Raw genomic sequence first — 20,624 nt, 5'->3', positions numbered from 1 at the left:
AGATAGATAGATAGATAGATAGATAGATAGATAGATAGATAGATAGATAGATAGCTGGATAGAGGGGGGTTAGATTTTAGAATAGGGTCAACAAAAGCTTTGGAGCTTGGAGCAGTGATTCTCAACTTGTGGGTCATGACCCCTTGGGGTGGGTGGCATATCAGATATTTATTTACATTATGATTCATAACAGTAGCAAAGCTATAGTTATGAAGTAGCAATGAAGTAATTTTGTGGTTTGGGATCACCACAGTTTGAGGAACTGTGTTTAAGGGTCGCAGGATTAGGAAGGTTGAGACGCACTGCATGCAGGGATAAAGAAGACCTATTTAGCTAAACTTTTAACCTTTGTCCCCTCTGCAGAGTCACTGGCCTGGTCTCTGGGCACAGCTTATCTCCCACAGTACGGATCCTGGAAAGGCTTGCTTTCAGGAATGCTCATTGTCCAGAGTTTGTTATGCTGCGCAGGGTTTGTTGGCGCTGAATTGCTTGTATCTCCTTTGGTTTTCAGTTCCAAAAAAAGTCTCTTATAACTGACCCAGCCCCTTTGATCAGACGACAAAGATAATACTTTGTTGTCATTTGCCTTGCTTACATATAATGCTAATTCTAGGCACTGTCTCAATCATTGTAACATTTTTCATCTGCCTGAGAGGTATACTTTAATTCTTACGTTTTTTCAAATGTTGGTGATTACTTTTTTTTTTTTTTTTTCAGAGCTGAGGACCGAACCCAGGGCCTTGTGCTTGTTGGGCAAGCACTCTACCACTGAGCTGAATCCCCAGCCCCACCCCCCTTTTTTTCTTCTTGTTATTTATTTTTTTTTTCAAAGCTGAAGACCGAATGCTTTAAGTATTATCACAAAGGTATTTTTCATTCTAAATTTCTTTGAATTTATTTATTTGTTTGTTTGTTTGTTTGAGACAGGGTGTCACTAGGTAGCCCTGGATGGTCCAGAATTTGCTGTGTAGAGCAGGCCAGCTTCAAGCTCACAGAGATCCACTCTGTATCCTGAGTGCTGGCTGAAAGGTCTACACCACTGTGCCTAGCCCAAGTGCTTTTAACTATCCAGCTGGCATATAGACCTAATACTGTAAACGACATTAGCCAGGTTGTATTGCCAGGCAAAGTGCATTTTCTACAATAGTTTCAGCAAGCTTTATGCTAATGAGTAGAACTATAGTTTAATCTTATACTAAACAAAATACATGATTAGGAAGTATTTATCAAGAGTGGAGGTCTTCATAAATAAGCATCTTGCATGGGGGAGGTTATAACTTTTAGTCCCAGAGCTCAACAAACAGGGCTTCCCTTGGAGCTTCATCTCAAGACCAGCTGTTTAGGGCATGCTCCAGAACATCTGCCCCTCGGTGTCATCTCTGGGATGGCATCATAGTGCCACCCATCTAGCAGTCACTGTGAGAACCAAATAAAGTAAAATACATGGCGTGAACATAGCACAATGTCTAGTGTGTGAGAAACAGTATCTATCTAGATGTTGTAGCTGGGGCATATTGTTTTCATTTTTGCATCAGCGTTTCTATCAACGCACAGGAGCTGTGTCTATTTGCTCAGCTCGAAATATGAGGCACTTAAAGTATATCTGAGCACTGGCGCTGCTTTTGGTCTGTCCTCTCATTTTTCCCTGCCGGTATTTCTGAGGGATCCCTCATCTCGCCAACAGGGCTGACCCTAGTACTTGGGACCTGTGGCCAGAGTACGCATAGGAACAGCAATGAGAATACTGTACAGTATTTGAAATATCTTCCACAATTTAAATTGTCCTGTAATCTAACCTATCTGACACCTCTGCCTCCCATGTGTCAACACACTCAGCTATGACTTGTTTTTTTTATTATGCATAGTTTTATTGTTTTTTAAAAAGATTTATTTATTTATTTCTTATTTATACATATTCTGCCTGCATCAGATCTCATCACAGATGGTTGTGAGCCACCATGTGGTTGCTGGGTATTGAACTCAGAACCTTTGGAAGAACAGCCAGGGCTCTTAACCTCTGAGCCATCTCTCCAGCCCTTTATTGTTTTCTTTTAAAGGTATAGCTCATACTTGGCATGTCTGGAAGCATTATCTATCTGAGCTGGTGTTATTGTCTAATGCTGTTTGGAGACTGGTGAATTCAAGGCAAAAGTAGAATGACAAAGATATTCCATGGCCTTAAATTTAGCTTTTCATCTAGCCCCAATTCTTCTAATCTCGCTATAATTTGTTTCCCTGAACTGTAAAAATTATAACGAAGTGGTAATTTCTTTAGCCTTTTTTTTTTTTTTTTTCAAAGAGACACTGGTAAACAAAAGTGTCATGCTGACAGATTAGAAGCCCTGAGGTTGGAAAAAGAAGGCCAGAACAACAGCAAAAAGCCCTAAGATTTTGAGCAGGAAAAACGCTGGGATGTTAGATGAAGGCTCCAGAGTACGGATCTTCAAGGGCTTTAGGATCCTCTGCTTCTGGGTAAGGATGGCATTCCTGGCTCCTTCCCACTGCCCGGGTCCAACTAGGCGGTACTGGTAGGAATTGCAGGGCCCAAAGTAGAGTTTCACAGCCAGTTTAGGGTCTTGGAAAAACAGAGAGATGAAGTCTGGCTTCGCACCTATCTCCAAGGCCAGTTCATCCAGGTAGTCAATGTAATTGGTCTGCAGAATTTGGCTGTGGCTTTTTCCAAACCTTAATGAAGTAAACAAAAAGTGCTGATTCATAAAATGTTCTAATTTGTATCTTATTATGAGGTACTCAAAAGCTGTTTAAAGAATAAAGAAATGAGTGTATGAAGACATGAGTTTTGAATGAATCTCTGGGAGGCTCCATCAGGAGGCTCAGCTTGATGAGTAGGTCACAAAATAGACAAATTCATGGAGACTCTAGAAATGTAATGATATTGAAGTGGTGACTTTTATTTATTACTTATTAAGCTGCGGCAAGTCTCTATGAGAGAATGTATGATTCAGAATTTGATGCAAAAACTCGAGATGGCAAGAGGTAGTGTCTTCCAGAGAAGGCATGCAAGGCAGTCTTCTGCTTTGCTGTTAAAGTACCCTGTAATCTGGCTGATGTCTACTAGATACTCTGCGTATGTTAGATGAGTTCGAATTTGAACATGAGATAACTCCTTTTGTCTGTAAGGCCTCAAGTCAGCTTCCCAAGAGTACTTGGTTACTGTCAAACGCTGTCCCACCTCAACCAAACTGACAAACTCAGGTAGGTTCTGAGAGTGCCTCAGGCTACTGCCACCACCACTGTTCCATCCCATTCCCTGACTGTGGGTGACCTGAGAGGATACGGGATCTCACATGAGCATCGTGGAAAATGGAAAATGAGATTAACCCAAGGGAAGATGTTCCAACTTGGCACTATTTTGTTTTTTGAGTAATAAGTTCTTAAACTAGGATGTCTAAGAACCGAATGAAAAATCATTAGATTACAAACTTTCAGTCTCATCTCTATAACCTCTGATCCCTTTGGACTGGTCTGTGACCCAGGACGCATCTTTATCAGCTAGCTATCTCTCACAGTCAGTCAGATCATGATGTTACCATGGCGTTATCATTGTGATACCCTACTCTGTGTAGAACATTTGTTATAAGGAAAGTGCTTACAGGTCAATTCTTCTTTCGTTCCTCCCAACAATGTCCGCCATCCTAGTTGTCTCCGAAGGCAAGCTACACAAGCCTAGAAAACAAAAACAATGTGCTTTGAATAGTGAGTGTGATTCGATGGCATTGATTTGTGTAGCAGTGGATTCTAAAATTTTAGCCATTTAGTCATGTCACACCAGGCAGGACCTCTATGCTTCTGAACTCTAGGGGGGAGACCTCCATAGCAGAGCAGAGCAATGGCGTTAACTATGAACTTGGAAAGCCAGAGAAGAGGCTGGAGAAGGGAAGCATGCCTAAGAAACTATGCCAGGTGCGGTGGGCTCTGTTCTGGCAGGGGCAGGACCCTGCAGTAGAGTTTTCTCTATGAGGTAGCAAGATTAGATTCACCCTTTGGGAGGATCCATCTAGCTCCTTGATTAAGGAAAGAGGGCACACAGGAGGTGAACTCACAATTATGGAGAAAAAGCTGAGAGCTGAGAATGGCCCCAGTTTGGCTACCTAAAATAGTGCAATGATCCTGTGTTCCTGTGTGTGTGAGCCTGTCTCCTGGGTTTAAGTGTCCTTTGGGCTTCAGAGGGGGAAAATGGCCGTATTCTTGCACATGGCCAGCCATCTGGCACCTCAGACTTTAGTAGTCCAAAGCTCAGTTTGCCATGGAGGCCCTCCTGTCTGTAGTCTCAGCCACAGTCTCCAGTGCTGGGTCCTGCAAGCTGTCCTTGAGTCTCCTTTCCTACACTGAACCATACAGCGTGCTCTGCTGGCTTTCTCCTTGACAATTTCTAACATGTATGTTCTCATTTCCATTTTGGCTCTCAGCTCTGGCCCAGGCTGCATCATACTTTAGCACAGAGGAATGCTGGAGCTTTCTCAGTGGTCTTCCAGTCTCTGTTCCCAATTATTAAAGCTGTGTTCCGAACTCCTGATGGAATTTCCTTACATGTGAAGTACACAATTCTTTTTCTTCCAGAATACCTCCTCCCCGGTGCCTCTGATGTAAGAACTTTCTAAAATGCAGATTCCAGGTTTTCAGGCCAGACTTAATCAGTATGGCTCCCGAAGGGTCGGGTAGACAGTTCTTGGATACGCTAGGTTTGGGAAGAACTGATTTATATTTTTCTTCTCTTTCTCCTCCTTCTGTCCCTCTTTCCCTCTATTCCTTCTTTCCTTCTAAGAAAGTCTTTCTGGAATCCCTAGCTGGATTGAACTTGCTCTGTAGGCACTGTGTCTTTTGCTCAGACAGTCCCCCTTTCTGTTCCTGACAAACCCAGTGATCGGGAAGCTTCCCTGGACCCCATGCCCTTCTGTCACCACGCCGAGTTCCTTTCCTTCCCAAAGCATGCTTTCTGACATCAGAACAACTTGTCAGGTTATTAAAAACGACTTTGTTTAAATTTCTTTCTGACGGAGCAGATCTCAGCATGAGGCTGTGGTGGTAAATGAGATTTTTGTTGAACAGAACTGAAGCCCTAAAACAGGAAAACAATAGCCTTCCAAGGAAGGTAAAGTGCTGCATGGATGAGAAGAGACAAACCTTGAAAACATTTTAAAACTTCGTCCCCAGTGAGCTGGCTCAGCGGGTGTAGTCATGCCTGTGTGCAGGCAACCTGGCATCTATCTCCATGTCCCACAAGGTGGCAGCAGAGAAACAACGCCCCATTGGGTTGCTGTCCTTTGTGCTCTCTCTCTCTCTCTCTCCCCCTCTCTCTTAAGTAAAGTTTTATAAAATAAGAAAAAAAAAAGTAAAAATTCCACTTTGCTGAACTCGTACGTTCCACTCACCTTTGAAAACTCTTGTCGCCCAACGCGCCTGAAGCTCTACAGTTGGGAAGATGGAGCCCAGAGGCTGGATGAGACCAATGCACGCAAGGGTAGGCTTTTCCAGTTGAGGCGGGAACATGGATTTGTACAGCGAGACCCTATTATCCTCCACTTTGACGAGCGAGTCTTCAAGGAAAGGGAAAGAGAACGTATACCCGGTAGCAAAGACAATGACATCAATGTCTTCCTCCACCGTGCCATCCTCAAAAACCACAGCCGTCTCCGTGAGCTCCTTCACTCTTGTTTTCACTTTGATGGCTCCGTACAGCATGCGACTGGGGAGATCGTCATTCAATACAGGTTCCTTCAGAAGGTATCTGAGGTGCACAGGAAAGAGCACATTCAGAGGGGCCTTTGACAGAGGAATCCTCAACGCCACCCCTCCCCCCATAGTTTTAGGGGTGGCTCTGAAAATACGGGACTTTGTTATTAGACTCATTCAAATATTCACAGTCTCTTCCCTTGATAAACAAAGGAAAGCAAGTCGACGATAAAAGTAAAAACAACTCCAAAGCAAAAGCATCTTCAGCGGCTTGGGTCTGATGTCAGGACCTACAGTTAATCTCTGAACTGGCTGCTACCTCTCTCAATTTTTATGCTACCTGGTTTTCATTATTTGGTAGTTTCCTTTAATCTCTACCTGATAATAAATAGGGGAAAATGCACCACGCTGGCAATGAGACCTACTGTGGAGTCAGTGTGAGAATCAATACATATAATGAAATTTGCCAATGTTTACTGATCCCAATATCCACAGAAACTCTGTTTGTGGCGGCATCTATTACAAGATGCTGACTGTCTTCCCCCTCCTCAGGGGAGGGGATGGTTACCAGCTGAAGAAAGGCAAACACCCACAATGTTTATTTTAATATCAGCAAATATTTATCTTTTGGCCATGAGGAAGGGATGTGTTCTCATAGGAACAGCCTTCAGGGCATACTGGTGGCAAAGGCTGACCTAGATGGAGAGCCATCTTTTCCATCATGGAGATTTAAGAGGATCACAGCTTCTTGAGGACCCTTCTCCAGTGCTGGACTGTCTTGAGTGTGAGAAAGCTCTTCCAATCTATCCCAACCCTGATTTCTGGAGCAGCTTCTAAGTTTATTCCAACCTCTTAAGCATTTTTGTTGTTGTTGTTGTTGTTGTTAAAGATACACAGTATAAATTTGGAGTTAAAACTCCAGGGCCAACATGATTACACATCTGCCTTACAGCTTGAACTACCGTGCTAGCAAACTGGGCCTTTGCAAAGAAAGGAAACATCGGGCAACCTTGCCTGTAATGAGCATACCACAAAGAGAAAAAATAACAGTACTTGTTGTGAGGCACCAGACCGTAATTTTCATGGTTGAACCATCGATTCATCCTTTGTTCCATCATCCACTTGACGATTGTGCGTGGCAGGACGTTTCGGAGCATGGAGTTAAATCTAGTGTGAAACACCATGTCCCAAGGGTAGCCATCTTCAGAGATTCGGCTCATAACCCAGGAACCGTGTCTGGTGCTGACAAACACCTGGTGAGCAGAGATTTCAGCAGCAGTTGACCCTTTGGGAGGTATCTCTTCTACAGGTGAAATGAAGGGTGTTTGGTGGCACAGTTGGCTCAGTTTTATTTATTGTATTGATTTGTGTTCAGTGTATGTGTGTTCATGTGTGAAGGTGTGTGAGTATGTGCATCTGTGTGCGTGTGTGAGGAGGTCAGAGGTCAACCTTGAGTGTCATCCCTGTTATTATCCATCTTGGTTTTGTTCTTTTGTTTGTTTGGTTTTTGAGATAGGATTCTCATTGGCTTGGAGCTCACCAATTAGGCTAGGCTGGTTGTCCAATGCCAAGGAATCTGCCTCTATTTGCCTTCCCTGCATGGGAAGCATGCATCACCAAGCTACCTTTTTTGCTTCCTTCCTTCTTTTCTTTCCTTCCTTCCTTCTCTTTTTTATTGTTTAATGGTCTCATACATTTATATAATAATGACTTTTAGTCATGTTCTTTTCCCCACTTCCCTCTCTGGTTCTGGGGGTCAAAGCCCAGGTCCTCTGCTAGTGAAGAAATCACTTTACCTGCTAAGCTATCTCTCCAGGCCCCAGGTTCCATTTTAAAAGTATTTGACCTCAAGGTGTCGTCCTCCTAGTTTTTCTACTTCTCTTTGGCAACTCTGTCCTGACAGGATTATCCAGTAACTTGCACCTACTGAGGAGTGCCCCAAAGCCCGGACAGTGTCCTGGAGGAATGAGAAAACCTTCGGACTAATTATTCTGACCAGTCCACCAGTGCCTCTCCTCCCCTCCCCTCCCCTCCCCATCCCTCCCCTCCCCTCTCCTCCCTTCCTCTCTCCTCCCTTCCCCTCCCCTCCTCTAACTATCCATCTGTCTGTCTGTCTGTCTCTGTATCATCTATTTTGTGTTTGTGACCTGCTTTGTCACCAGGCTGGCACTAACAAAATCTTGAATTGTGATTGTGAAGGGTCGCACCGTAACTCCTTTATTAATCTGCTGAGGAGACATGTTTGTTTTAGGCATCTCACACCCTTGGACTATTGGATTCAGAACTGTAAAGTTTGGTTTTGGTGTATTCACTATTGATAACAGAGACTCAGCATGTAGCTTAGGCTGGCCTCAAAATTGTGATCTTCTTGTCTCAGCTTCCCAGGGCCTGAGATTACAGGGTTTTTTTTTCTTTTCTGGCATAACCAGAGAGGTTTTCTACCTGTGGACATGATTATGGCTTCTCATGGCTGAGGGTTGGTGGTGTTGACAGGCTTCCGGCTCATGCCCTGTTGAGAGTGAATGTAATGGGAAAGAACCTCTAGTGTCCTCTGCTAGGCCTGCCTGTTTAGAAGGGATTTGTTTTCTGAAATTCCTGGTCATACATGTTGGTGCATGCCTTTAATCCCAGCACTTGGGAGGCGGAGACAGGCAGATATCTGAGTTCGAGGTCAGCCTAGTCTTTAGAGTGAGTTTTAGGATAACCAGGGTGACACAGAGAAATCATGTATCAATCAAACAAAAACTAACAGGACACTTTCTCACTAGGCCCCTTGGGTCAAAATTCAGCCTTCTGGACCAGGAACATCTAGTTGAAACTTTTCATTAAAAAAAAAAAAAAAAAGAAAAATAATGGAGGCACCATGGCTCAGAGAAACAGAACAGCTGGTTCTAGGATCCATGGCTAGTTAGTGGCAGAGGTGGGATTCAGGATCTGGTTTCTTGGCTCCTAGATTTCCTGTGCTATTACAACAGGCAGCCACCTACCCAGTAATGGACCTTTGGTGTACAACTGCGTGTTCCAGTCATCTCTCCCCACCCCTTCCTCGAAGTACAAGATAAGCCAAAGCTTCGAACCTGTGCGGCCTTCTTACTCAGCTCAGAGGCAATGTCCGCGGCTGAGTTTCCTATTCCAATCACCAGGATGCGTTTCCCCTCAAAGCCAGCTGGGTGCTTGTACTGGCGGCTGTGGAAATACTGGCCTTTGAACCTCTCGATACCTTCAGGAGGAAGAAGAGGGCAACGGTGAGCTTTCAAGTAAGCAATTATGAGAAGGAAATTTCAATAAAACTGCCTGGGTAGCTTTCCCCTTTTGAATTCTCACTTCTCTTACAGAAGTTACGATAGTCAGTTATCCAGTCCGGAATAAAAGTTCCATAGGAAATATAAGGTTCATGTGGGAGGGCTAAGTGTGTGTATTCACCAGCGGCAAACAAATGGTTTTGCTGTACAGCCTGGTGCTGGCTTCTCCCTAGTTATTCTATTTTGGACAGTCTAATGACACTCAACTTTCACATAGTAGGAACATTCAAGAACTATTTTGAAATAGTGTTATTGTAATCATGCAACAGAACAGTATTTATCATTTTGCAAAAGCCAATAAAAGTGAGAAGACCTAAAGCCAGGCCTGCAGAAGTTCCTCATTGAGTGCCTCGGTAGCCTTTTGATGGCTACCCATGTGTGTGTCTCTTTGTCCCCTTCTAGTTAGCCACTTTTGTACTTCCCAGGAACGTATGGCTTCATGAAAATGTTCTTTGCTTTCAGTGTGGGCACTTTTCATACGAAGCCTGGTTCTGACCCACTGTGGTGGATGATTCCCCTGAAGACTCCAGGAAGAGAGTGCTCTCTGTGGAAAGTCTGGGGCATCAGAGAGCTGGCTCCAGGGAGCTACTCCAGCTGTTGTCCCCTTCATCTCTTCCCCATCTCAGTGTGCATTTCCAGGAATTCTTTCTAGTAACCCTTGACAGGTAGGAAAGGCCCCAAGGATGTGGCAAATTTACGTGGGGTTGACAGGACAGAGCAAGCAGGATGGGTATATGGCTAAAAGGGCCTCTCATGGAGGATGGATTTCTTGTGAGAATTCTTTGACTTTCTAGGAAGAACGTAATGGTGCTGGAGGAAGTCAGCTGAGCTACACATGAAAACTCAGAGAAACCAACAGAAACAAAGATGGTGTTTGGCGGGTTTCTGTCCTCCACCTGTACCCCAATCTTACTATCATTCCCTTTTCATACCGGCAAACCCTGCCTCTATCCAAACCTCTTGTAAGATTCCTGGAAGCCTACTGCTCCAGGCAGCAAAGCCCTGCAGCCTCACCTGGAAAGGACTTCAGAGGCAGGTGAGGTTGGATGTGATGGCCGCTGCAAACCATAACTGCGTCAAAGACGGCACGTTGCTCCTTGCCATCGCTCTGAACATAAACTTCCCATTGCCCAGAGGATGTGAAATCTGGGCGTTTTTTCACACTAATGACGGTTGTCTTAAACAAACACAGAGAAGGCCTCATTAACTACTCTGGCAGGGCCCTGGAAGTAGGGATGGGGATGCGGTGAACGTAATGTGTAACCCATTTGTTTTTTTTTTTTTTTTTTTTTTTGAGTTCACTGCCAGCCTCTGAAGGCAAATTTTGGGTCCTTCTTATCCCTTGGCAGGCAAACACAGCATATCCTTAGAAGATGGTGATTCACAGGATGGATCTACCAGGAACTGGAGGGGAACCATCAGAGGTAAAACCGGACATTTTAACAGTATTTACAAATATAGATTCCATAAAAAGCAGCTGTTATAAATCAATATAACACAAGCCAGGTATTTATAAAGCTAAAATTGCTAAGAAAGTACAATGTGTTGAGAATAGGCCCCATTAATTTATTTATTCAGAAATGTGATTTCAGATTTAACAATGAACCGTGCTTAATGGTAACATGTGTTTCTTTGTTGTTGTTCCTGTTTGTAGAACGTACAGGAAATAGTAGTTTCAACTATAATTCGAAATGATCTGATCACCCTTCTGTTGCTGTTGAGTACATGCAGAGAAGAAATTAGGAGATAAATGAAAAGTAAGATAGGGTCCTTAACCTATTTCTATGAAGAACTAAAAAAAAAAAAAAGAAAGAAAACAGTTTGATAGGGTTTCAAATATCCTCTCAAGGGATGCGAGGCTTGGAGCAGTCAATGGGAGAATGGTTTAAATGTAGTTTTAACATTATTTTTGTATTTAAATCTTCAATTTTAATGCATGGTTTCCTTTCCTGTTTATATGTACCATCAAAAATATCAGGAATAATAAGACTCCTTTTGGAGTATGACACGATGCTTAGAATGTTCAACAAATCCACCAAAGGGGGTTGGTTAATTTCTTTCATTTACAGTCACTTTTCTATTTGAGTGTGACTTGAACCAAGGCAGGTAAATCCATTTCCCACCACATACAATACCTTAAACTGGATATATTTTAGGAGATCAAACTTCTTGGCAAAGATTCTGAAATATTCCAGGAGTTTAGAATTGTGCAGGAAGTTGGGAAAATCCTCCGGCATCGGGAAGTCGCTGAAGCAGGACATTTCTTTGCTGGTGTTGGTGATGACAGAGTGATAGATGCTAGCTCGGCCATCTTCCACGTTTTCCTAAAAGAACAGGTGAAATAACCAGTGGTAACGATTTTTAACACAAGTCTTACTTGTATTAAAAGTCTTCTTCTGGAATCTAACCCCTGAGCAATGTGAATCTCTTTCCCTGATGTATCCTGATTAAAGGGTCTGGGTGCTGAGAGGCAGCATGTGTTGGCTCCATCATTCTGTGTGATGAACCTGTTTATTGCCCAAAAATGCTGCTCAGTGGATGTGTTATCAGTGCTGCTGGGTTTGGGGTAGAGACAAGTTGTTTTGTTTTTCATCTACCTACTCAACACCAGTTTCTGTGAACGCTGCCTTCCTTCCTAAATTTTCCTAGGGAGGCTTTATTGACCCTCTGCCTATTAGGGATTAATAAATCCTGGAAGGTTAGACACAGAATTTAAAATTAAACGGGTGTTTTAGGAGCAGGGCGTCTTCGCATCTTGATTTGACCCCATGGGTCTTTATTTTGTGCTCTATTCAAATCAATTCTCCCTCAAGTAATAAAGGTGATCGGTACTGACACCAAATGTCATAGTTTCTGTCAACCTGATATACACTCAGACACCTGGAAAGAAAGAATTTTCAACAGAGGCACTGACCTGTGGACATAGCTGCAGGACCTTCTCCTGATGCTCAGCCCACTGCGTACTATGCCATATCTGGGCAGATGACCTGAGCTGTCTAAGAGAGCAAGCTAAGTGAGCTAGCATACAACATTCCTCTATGGTTTCTGCTTCAGTTGCTGGCTCCAGCCAGCATCCTGCCTTGAACTCGTGCCTGACTTCCCTTGACGATGGATTGCAATCTACAGGCAGAAACAAATCCTTTATCTCCAAAGAGCAAAGTCTGGACTAGTGTGTGCCTCTCCTCTGGGAGGCAGGGAGGTGAGAGGTGCTCCATAGCAGGGTGCATTGTTTTGAAGGATGCCATTAAGCCACAGCATTGATACTATCACAGTTCACTGTGGCATTGAAGGTTAATTAGGGAATCAGTTGCTCTGCTGATAAAAAAGAAGTGGCACAGTGACTCGCTATTACACATGGATGTCCTTGCAAGATGTTGTGCTTGATCTAGGTGAGTTAAAAAGAGCAAGCTTATGTGACTTACTCTTCATTGTCTGAGTAGAAAGTACCGTATGTATGAGGCCTCACTGGGTTTTAATATCAGGGTCACCTACAACGTGTTAGTCACCCTCAGCACAGGCTCTATAAGAGAAATAATCAGAACTCTTGTGAAGTGTAGATATATTTATAAACATCCTTCTATCTTACCCCCTCATCTTCTTTTCTCATTTGTTCATTGTTCATTTTTCTATTCTCTTGTGCCTATGATAGGACCTTCCCTATGAGTAGTGTGCTTATTTTTTTCTGGACTAGAATCTAAGCTCAGATAATAACTTTGTTCCAGTTGCAGGAGGCTCAGAGAAGAGTATGCAGTTTTTAGGGTCTCTGGATAGAGAGAGTTTGTGGTGCTGTTATTGGCAACTATGTATATGTATAGAATCCAAAACCATGTTACAGTAGAATGAACTGTTTTCCAACCTACACACAGGGATATGATGATTTGAACTTTAAATGGATGAGTAATGGTGCCTTTGTTTTCAAATGATAGCTTCAAAATTGCATAACACTACAATCATATTGTATAAACATTTTTTTCCTGGCTGTTTGGGCATAATTGAACACAATGTCCTTGGCAAGACTGAATACTTGGGTTTCTTAGGCACCACAGTCTTAAAATAGGAAATATTTCATTAAGCAAAGAAATGCTGTGGTTTTTTTTTTTCTTTCTCCCTCTCAAGGCTACATAATTTTGAGTTGTGCTGAGCACACAATAAGGATCCTGTGACTCTGCCAATGGGGCTGATCCCCACTGCTTCTCTTAATGCTTCTGCAAACACGGACAAGTTACACAATCCAGTTCCTTCATGTTCCCATGTGAAGTGGGATTGGTTAATGACACAGACATTAAACAGTTCTTACGAGGTTTACAGAGGTTAGATAACATGCTTAGCACAATGCCTGCCTCCAAATACGTGGTCAGTTAATCTTTGCCTCTCTCACTGTTGCTAATAGACTACGAGAAGGATCTTTACCAAGGCAGAAATACATTACACTCATCTTAACGGAGACTGTTGCATGGGAGCCAAAGCGTTAGGACTTTCCCAAGAATCAATACATTGCCTGGTGGTGCAATTGGGCTCTCTGTTGGGTACAGTTTTAAAGGAGGATTCGAAGATGAGAAGAGCTCCTTCCAATTTCTGGGTCCTAACACAGATTTTAGGGGCAGGCTGAAAAACTCTTTGGAAGTTTCACTTTTACAGATTATGACCAAAACAGTGACAGTATCATAGTCTTTTTCTGAAGAGGAAGAGATCATCTTTTTTGTAGAGTTGATTGGCAAAAACAGTGTTTTGACAAAAGCGATGCCTGGTTGGGAGTAGTGGAATGCTTATCTAGCATGTCTAAAGCCCCATGATGTCCCTGCAACCCTCCCCCCATGCCAAATTCTTTGTAAGAGCTTCTTCATGCCTTTAGTTGGCTGAAGTAGAAGTCTATGTGTGGACAAATGTATGTAAAATTAACATAATTTTGACAGTTGTAAAGGGATGATAATTAATACTGATTTAAGAAACAGGTACTAATCAAATACTTATCTTGGCCAAGCCTGAGCTGGGAGTTGGGGACAGGAAGTAAACAATACAAGAATAGTTTCTGTCTTTGTGGATCTTATTACTCTACTGAATTGAAATACATCTGGATCTTAGAGCTGTGAAAGTGAAGATGGAGGTAGGAGAGAGACTAGGCCTCTCTGCTAGATAAAGACACACACCCAGAGAGCCTTCCAACGGTCTTCCCACCCCCATGTTTACTGAGATGAGAGTGGTTTACAGTGATATTTATGCAAAAATAAAAACAGCCTGATTTCCTTACTAGTCGAATTTGCTATAGTTAACTTGTTTAAGATACACACATATATATATTTTGTTGTTAAAGGCTTTTGCTAATTTGTAATGTTCAGAATTTCTTAAAACCATATTAGTGGAACTGAGTGAATTCAGCAAGAACTGGCTTTGACTCTGGGAAAATGAAAAGGTGTTAACATCCGAAGTTTAGAAGGATGACTATCAAGGTGAAAAGTAACTACTTAGGACCTATAAAATGAAAGTAAACATCTTAGAAGTGAATGATAAATACCTGAAGTTAGCCCTTTTCTTGATGAAGCGCCATATTGGCTTCACCAATCTCACTCAGAGAAAGAGAAGAGTAGGAGAAACACACACACACACACACACACAGAGAGAGAGAGAGAGAGAGAGAGAGAGAGAGAGAGAAGATGGCAGTGGAAAGGGGAAGGGAGAGAGAGGAAAGGCCAAGGGCAAAAGGGCAAGAGGAACCAAAATGTCTGGATTATATAGTGAAGGGCTTATGGGAGAGGGAAAACTCCAGTCCACCGCAAGGTAGGTCAGGGTACACCAGCCACGCCCTGCAGCAGGCAGAGACCTAACAATTGTGACTCTCTGTTCTCACAGCAGCAGATTTAAGCTCCCATACCCTTTCACGTGCTAGTTGTTTTGCTTGTAACTGTGTTTCTCCATATTCACACGATCCCTGCTAATGGTCAGGACAAGGAAAGCAATCACAGTCATGGAAGCCACCTCTACTCTCTAGAGATCCTGTGCTTCTGAAACAGCCTCAGCAAAACTGTACCCCAGTAGGGGCCATCTTTAGTGATTCTTTGTGAAGTACACACACCTGTCAGCAAAGATTGTGCATTGCTGTTTTCAGCACTTAGTATAGCATCAAGCGCTCAGTTAGGACATTTGTTGAAAGAATGAAAAGTATGACTGATGTCAATCATTAGCATTTTCTGTCTTTGCAAAAGAAACTTGATGGTATTGAATGGACATCAAATAGCATAAGGGACAAAAAAAACGGATTTTCTGATAGCATACTATAAATGTCATTCTATTTTATGCATAAAAGCTTTTTTTTTGCCCCTTTCTTTGAGGAACTGGGATTAAGCTCAGAGCCTTATGCATCTAAGTACATACATGTGTTCACACACTGATATATTCCTAGTATTTTATGAAAAAAATTGCTTCGAGTCAGGGTCTCACTAAGTTGCCCAGGTAGACGTTGGATTTATGATCTTAGCTCAGCCAGGTTCTGGAGTAGCTCAGATTATAGGCTTACACTACCAGCCCTGGGCTTAAAACTTATTATTTCTTTGGTTGTTGTATTTTGTTTTTGTTTCATTTTTTTTCCTGAAAGTATACGTTCTTCTTGTCTATGCATGCAAACATCACCTCTTCAAAACTCTTATCAAGAATCAAAGTGTATTTCACACAATTAATAACTATGCCTATATGACCATAGTACTACATATTTGACTGCCTGGAGAGGTACACCTAGGTTATGTGAAACATGATGCCATAAATAGCCACTAGGATGTAAATGCCTGTTATATTGAATTATGCTGTGATAAGTTTATTTAAGAAAGCATTTCAAGTTCTGCAAGGGTAAGACTGACCGTCATCTCTTCTGGAAAGGACACGAAGGAGCCTGATTAATGTTATGTCCTAAGTGTACAGAATGGGCTGCTAAACAGGCAGATGCCAACTAAAACTGTGATAGACACAAACAATAAATGGAGCAAGGACATGTTAGGGTCAGTATAGAGGTGGCACCGAATGAAAACCTCATTTGGCAGCTACTCCTTGTACCTACTTTATCTTTTTATGATCAACATTTTGTTTGTTCAACAAACAAAATGTATGATCAACATTTTGTTTGAGACAGGAGATCACTGTGTAGCCGAGGATGGCCTCAAGCTTGTTTTGTAGCCCACGGTGGTCTTGAACTGGATATCCTTGTGCCTGAGCCTCCCAAGTGTAGGAATTACAGATCTGGATTATCATGCCTGGGCTTGGGATCAATATTTTGGTCAATAACCTTGACAGAGATAAATTTAGTTGACAATATTTTTGTATACCCCAAAGAGGTTGGTTTAGCAAAGATGACAGAAAATTGAAATTTCGAATAAAATTTTCTTGTCCAAGATCAAAAAACTAAATAATGTTTAGTATTTATAGATGTGAACTGTTTTTCAACAGAGTTAGAAACCCATTCCACAAGCACAGGAAAATAATGGTGTGGGCTAACAGTTGCTCAGATGGAAAAGACCCCAGGGTTTTATTTGAGGGTTCCAAACTCAATATGACTCAGCAACATATAGAACACTCCCAGGAATGTGAGGGGAAGCATGAGGTGATGGGGAGCCTGCTCATGTTTGCTCTCAGTGTTGCCACTGATTGGGAGAAAGATTTATATTTCTTACCAGCCAGTCACAAAGGGTAAGATGTTTATCTTTGGCTTTATAGGCAAATCAGGTTTATTAATAAATAACGTGGAAGGTTTTTATGAGTATGAAATGGCTGATCTACATGAAAATGCCAACGTTAGTCTTGTTTTGTAAATGCAGAAGATGTAGCATTAAATTGTTCTAGTGGGAGTGTGGGTATCCAGGTGAAGTACAAAGTGAATCAAGGTGGCAAGACTTAGCCCATCGATTACATCGAGGGAAGTAACCATGTGTGATTCATTGGTTGATGCCTACTGCAGTGTCCAGCAGCTCTCTTATCTCGAAATAGAGATGTTCAAAAGAATTTGTCAGTTTGAACTAGTAAATATTGGGAGAGTCACATGTCATATGTTAAGGTAATATTTCAGGGCAATTATAGATGAAAGAAACGGAGATGGAAAGAAATCTATAGACCATTATGTGAAGGTTAAGTAAAATAACTTGATATGTTTTGCTGGGAGATAGAAGATCCATGTATAAAAATTCCCAACAGGAAACAATATATATTAGCAATTTCCCTTTGACAATAGGGTACCAGTAGCAGAATGGCTGTAGAAAAATCATGTTTTGTTTTCATTTTCTCTCCCAATTCTTCAGTAAATGAGGGCCGAAGGACTCACACAGACCTTCATTTTTGTTCTTTTCTTTCAGCTGTGTTCCTTCTGGCCAAACTGTTTATCACAAAACTTAGCTTCCTATTCAGCCAGCAGTGAGGAGAATTTTAAGACCTGCCCCCTAAGATATGAAGAAAAAGAATGCATGCCAAGTGCTTCTTACCTGAAGAAGCGCTAAAGCTATTTAATTAACCACCCTGCCTGTATCCCAAAGGTGACACCAGGGGGTGCTGGAGAACCTTCCAGAAGAATTCGGCACCATGTAAGCCAGGCAAGGGGCAGAGATTCAATTTTAATTTTTCTGTTTTGTTTTTAAGTTGTTTGCATTAGATGTGATCACAAAGGATTCTGTGTCAATGTGGGAATCAGTTAATAATCTATTTTAGAGCCAGTTTTGGACAGTGTAGCTGAGAGGAGGATGAACATGGAGGCCCATACCATCCTTTCCAGAGTCTTCTCCTCTTGCAAGTCCAGCTTGCTGGTGTTCAAGATGCTCATGTGGCCCAAGAGGCAGCCTGTGCAATTTTCTTAGTATATCTCTCTGTAAAAAGGACACCTTTGAGAGGTGAAAATTCTTTATCTTTTTCCATTGTATTGTAGTCTTAAGAGAGAGTTTGGCGTGTGACATTATAGGTGCTAAGAAATGATATATTTAACTGTATACAATAAGAATTAACTAATTTGTGTTTTACTCTAATTTCCCCCAAATACATAAGAAACTATCTCTGGTTCTGAAATGTGATACACTGTCATGGAGTCATGGACGCGCTATGGGGTAGGAACCACCTTCCCAAAATGTATTAGATCATATTATTCAAAGTAAACTTTCACCTATCTGGCTAACAGATTAGTGACAAATAAGAAACACTTTGTGCTTAGATATTAAGGCTTATACATTAAATCTGTTTCAGGCCATTGAAATGGCTCGTGGGCAAAACTTCTTGTTTGTTTGTTTTGAGACAGGATTCTTCTGTATAATAGCTCTGGCTGTCCTGGAACTTGCTCTGTAGACCAGGCTGCCTTAGAGCTCAGAAAGATCCACCCACCTCTGCCTCCTGAGTGCTGGGATTAAAGTGCTGGGTGTGCCGACCGGCTGGTAAAACTCTTAAAGGACAAACCCAATGATGTGAATTCAATCTCTGCAACCCGTGTCAGGGTGTAAGGAGAGAACCAGTTCTAGAAAGTTGTTCTCTGATCTTTTCATGCATGTTGTGGCATACACATAACACACACACACTCACGCACACACACACACATGCACATGCAATACCAATTAATAAGCAAAAGTTAAATTTGTTATAATTTAAAATATATGGAGATACGAAAGAAAATCCTGTGTATGAGCCTACAGTGGAGAAGATAACAAGCTATCAAACTGAGGAATGACCACACATTACTTTCTTGGGAAAAGTTGTAATTCTAGCAACCAGTGGTTATCAAGATACTGATATCATTTCTCTCTATAAAGCTGCTCATCTCAAAAAAGGTCAATTTCTACATCATTAACTCTGTGTTTCCATTGTTGGATGAATACACTTTTACTTGGCAGCTGTGTACTGTTTGCCAGTTGATTCATTACTAAAGGCTTCATCACTTCAGGAGAGTTTGACTCTGTGTATGTGGTAATGAGTATATTTTCATTTTGAGACAGGTCATGTAGCCCAGGCTGATCTCAAGTTTCCAGTTCCCCTGCTTCACTCTCTCTAGGCATGGGACGCTAGACATGTGCTCTGACTATCAGAAGGGAACACAAATATTTACACTCACAAGCCATAAGTCTTTATAGTTGTCTATGAACCTGTTGATAAAATTTTGAATGGAAGCTAGTATTGTGAAAATTTAGGTTGGATAAATAGAATGGCTTTGATTAATAGAGAATACCTAATAAAGGGGTTCATATCAGTTATGCGAGGATATAGCCAGAAAGCCCAGTACATAAACATGATTTGTTTTCCAAAGAAAAACAAAGTCAGGAGTGATAGGTGCCCATTCTCTGAAGAAACGTTCAGCTCAACAAATAGAAATGGTGTCATAAATACAATTCTAATTACTTCTAGTTCATAAAATGCTCTCTAATATTAGTATGTTATTTAATCAGCATATCGGAAAATGGCAAAAACATGGGCTCTTCTATAATAGCTAGGCTTTAAAGAGAAGGCTCCTTACATCCCCGAGTTGATCACACAGGTTGGCACAGTATTGACCTGGGAGAGATTCCAGGCTGAGTTCACATCCTGGTTAGCTGCATCAATAAATAAAAATAAAATTGGATCAAAGTTGCTTAAGAAGTCTTTCAGTAAGGCCCATCAGTCGCCTTGCAACTTCAGGGTGGCCTATTCTAAGATAAGAAAAGTCTCACTTACCTTGAATCTCCACAGTCCTCCGATGTCTTCAGTCCTCTCAAAGCAGGTGGGTTCCAGACCCTCATCCACACAGCACTTGAGAGAGATCAGGCCACTGACCCCTGCTCCAATGACTGCAACCTTCTTTGCCATTGTCTCCTGTCAATGAGTTGATCAGTCATTACTGCTTAGCTAGAACAAAGGTAAGACAATCCTACAGTGTGGTCAGGTAACTGCCTTTCCATACTATTGGTGGTAATTTAATAAGCAGTACTAATTGAATAAAATGCTTCACTAATCAAATCTTCATCTTTTCTTCTCCTTAAGGGAAACTTGTCTGATCATATGACCCGTCATTGTAAACTTGTTTACAATGTCTTGGCTTAATAGTAAGAAGAAATCCTTTTAAGCACGCCAAGTTATTCAACCAAGAAGTCCCTGGGGTTGTGAGCCAAAGCTGCTTGTATTCCCTAGAGTCCTGAGTGCTTCCTTCTCAGCATTTTCCCCCAGCCGCCATACCTACCTTTATTTGTGATTTTCAGCACTGTCCCTTTGGCAGAAGAGTGTCCTCTGTGGGTTGTGTCCTGAGAGATGGGAGTTTTTAAGAGGTGGAAGAGGCTGTGAGACATGGGAGGAGCTTTCCTCATGCTTGAGCGCTTTGCCAGCTGAACCTCCCAGGACTTTATTAGCACCGAAGTTAAGCAAGAGTTCCACTTCCTAAGGTCAAGAGCACCGAACACAAAGCATACGGATGGTCTAATGATTATTTTTATAATCAGTGTAGGAAATGTGCATTAACAAATTGAGAGAGCAGATAAATGAAAAGAAGTTTAAAACCATCCCTACTATAAACCTCCAGAGATACCTACAAAAACCACCATAACATTTTGGGAAGTTATTCCACCTATATGTGATGTGTAAATGCACCCATGCACACACTTAAGCATAGAGGTAGAGGCCAGAGGTTGACCTGAGGTGTTTTCTTCAATTACT

General features: G+C 41.9%; 1 protein-coding gene across 1 annotated transcript; it reads right to left on the bottom strand.

The window, feature by feature from the left end:
• Window positions 1–2,333: 2,333 nt before the first annotated feature.
• LOC129689359 (dimethylaniline monooxygenase [N-oxide-forming] 2) lies at window positions 2,334–20,217 on the bottom strand. The gene is made up of 9 exons (XM_055624528.1): window positions 20,155–20,217; window positions 19,653–19,790; window positions 11,132–11,320; window positions 10,011–10,173; window positions 8,772–8,914; window positions 6,748–6,947; window positions 5,394–5,749; window positions 3,615–3,687; window positions 2,334–2,685 (listed from the first exon to the last, which is right to left on the bottom strand). The coding sequence occupies exons 2-9, from the start codon at window positions 19,782–19,784 to the stop codon at window positions 2,334–2,336; spliced, it is 1,608 nt and encodes a 535-aa protein (XP_055480503.1). The 5' UTR covers window positions 19,785–19,790; window positions 20,155–20,217.
• Between the last annotated feature and the right edge of the window lie 407 nt (window positions 20,218–20,624).

Source organism: Psammomys obesus, unplaced genomic scaffold (assembly GCF_907164565.1).
Source record: "Psammomys obesus unplaced genomic scaffold, mPsaObe1.curated_primary_1811, whole genome shotgun sequence".
Classification (NCBI taxonomy): domain Eukaryota; kingdom Metazoa; phylum Chordata; class Mammalia; order Rodentia; family Muridae; genus Psammomys; species Psammomys obesus.
This window is presented reverse-complemented; position numbering and strand designations above follow the sequence as displayed.

Bases quoted from the DNA above. Each gene is read 5' to 3' on its own strand.
- LOC129689359 (XM_055624528.1), bottom strand. From the start codon at position 19,784: ATGGCAAAGAAGGTTGCAGTCATTGGAGCAGGGGTCAGTGGCCTGATC. The intron at 3,688-5,393 runs GTGAGTGGAACG...TTTGTTTTCTAG, and splicing joins GGCGACAAGAGTTTTCAAAG to GCTTGTGTAGCTTGCCTTCG. The intron at 2,686-3,614 runs GTAAGCACTTTC...TACTTCATTAAG, and splicing joins AACGAAAGAAGAATTGACCT to GTTTGGAAAAAGCCACAGCC.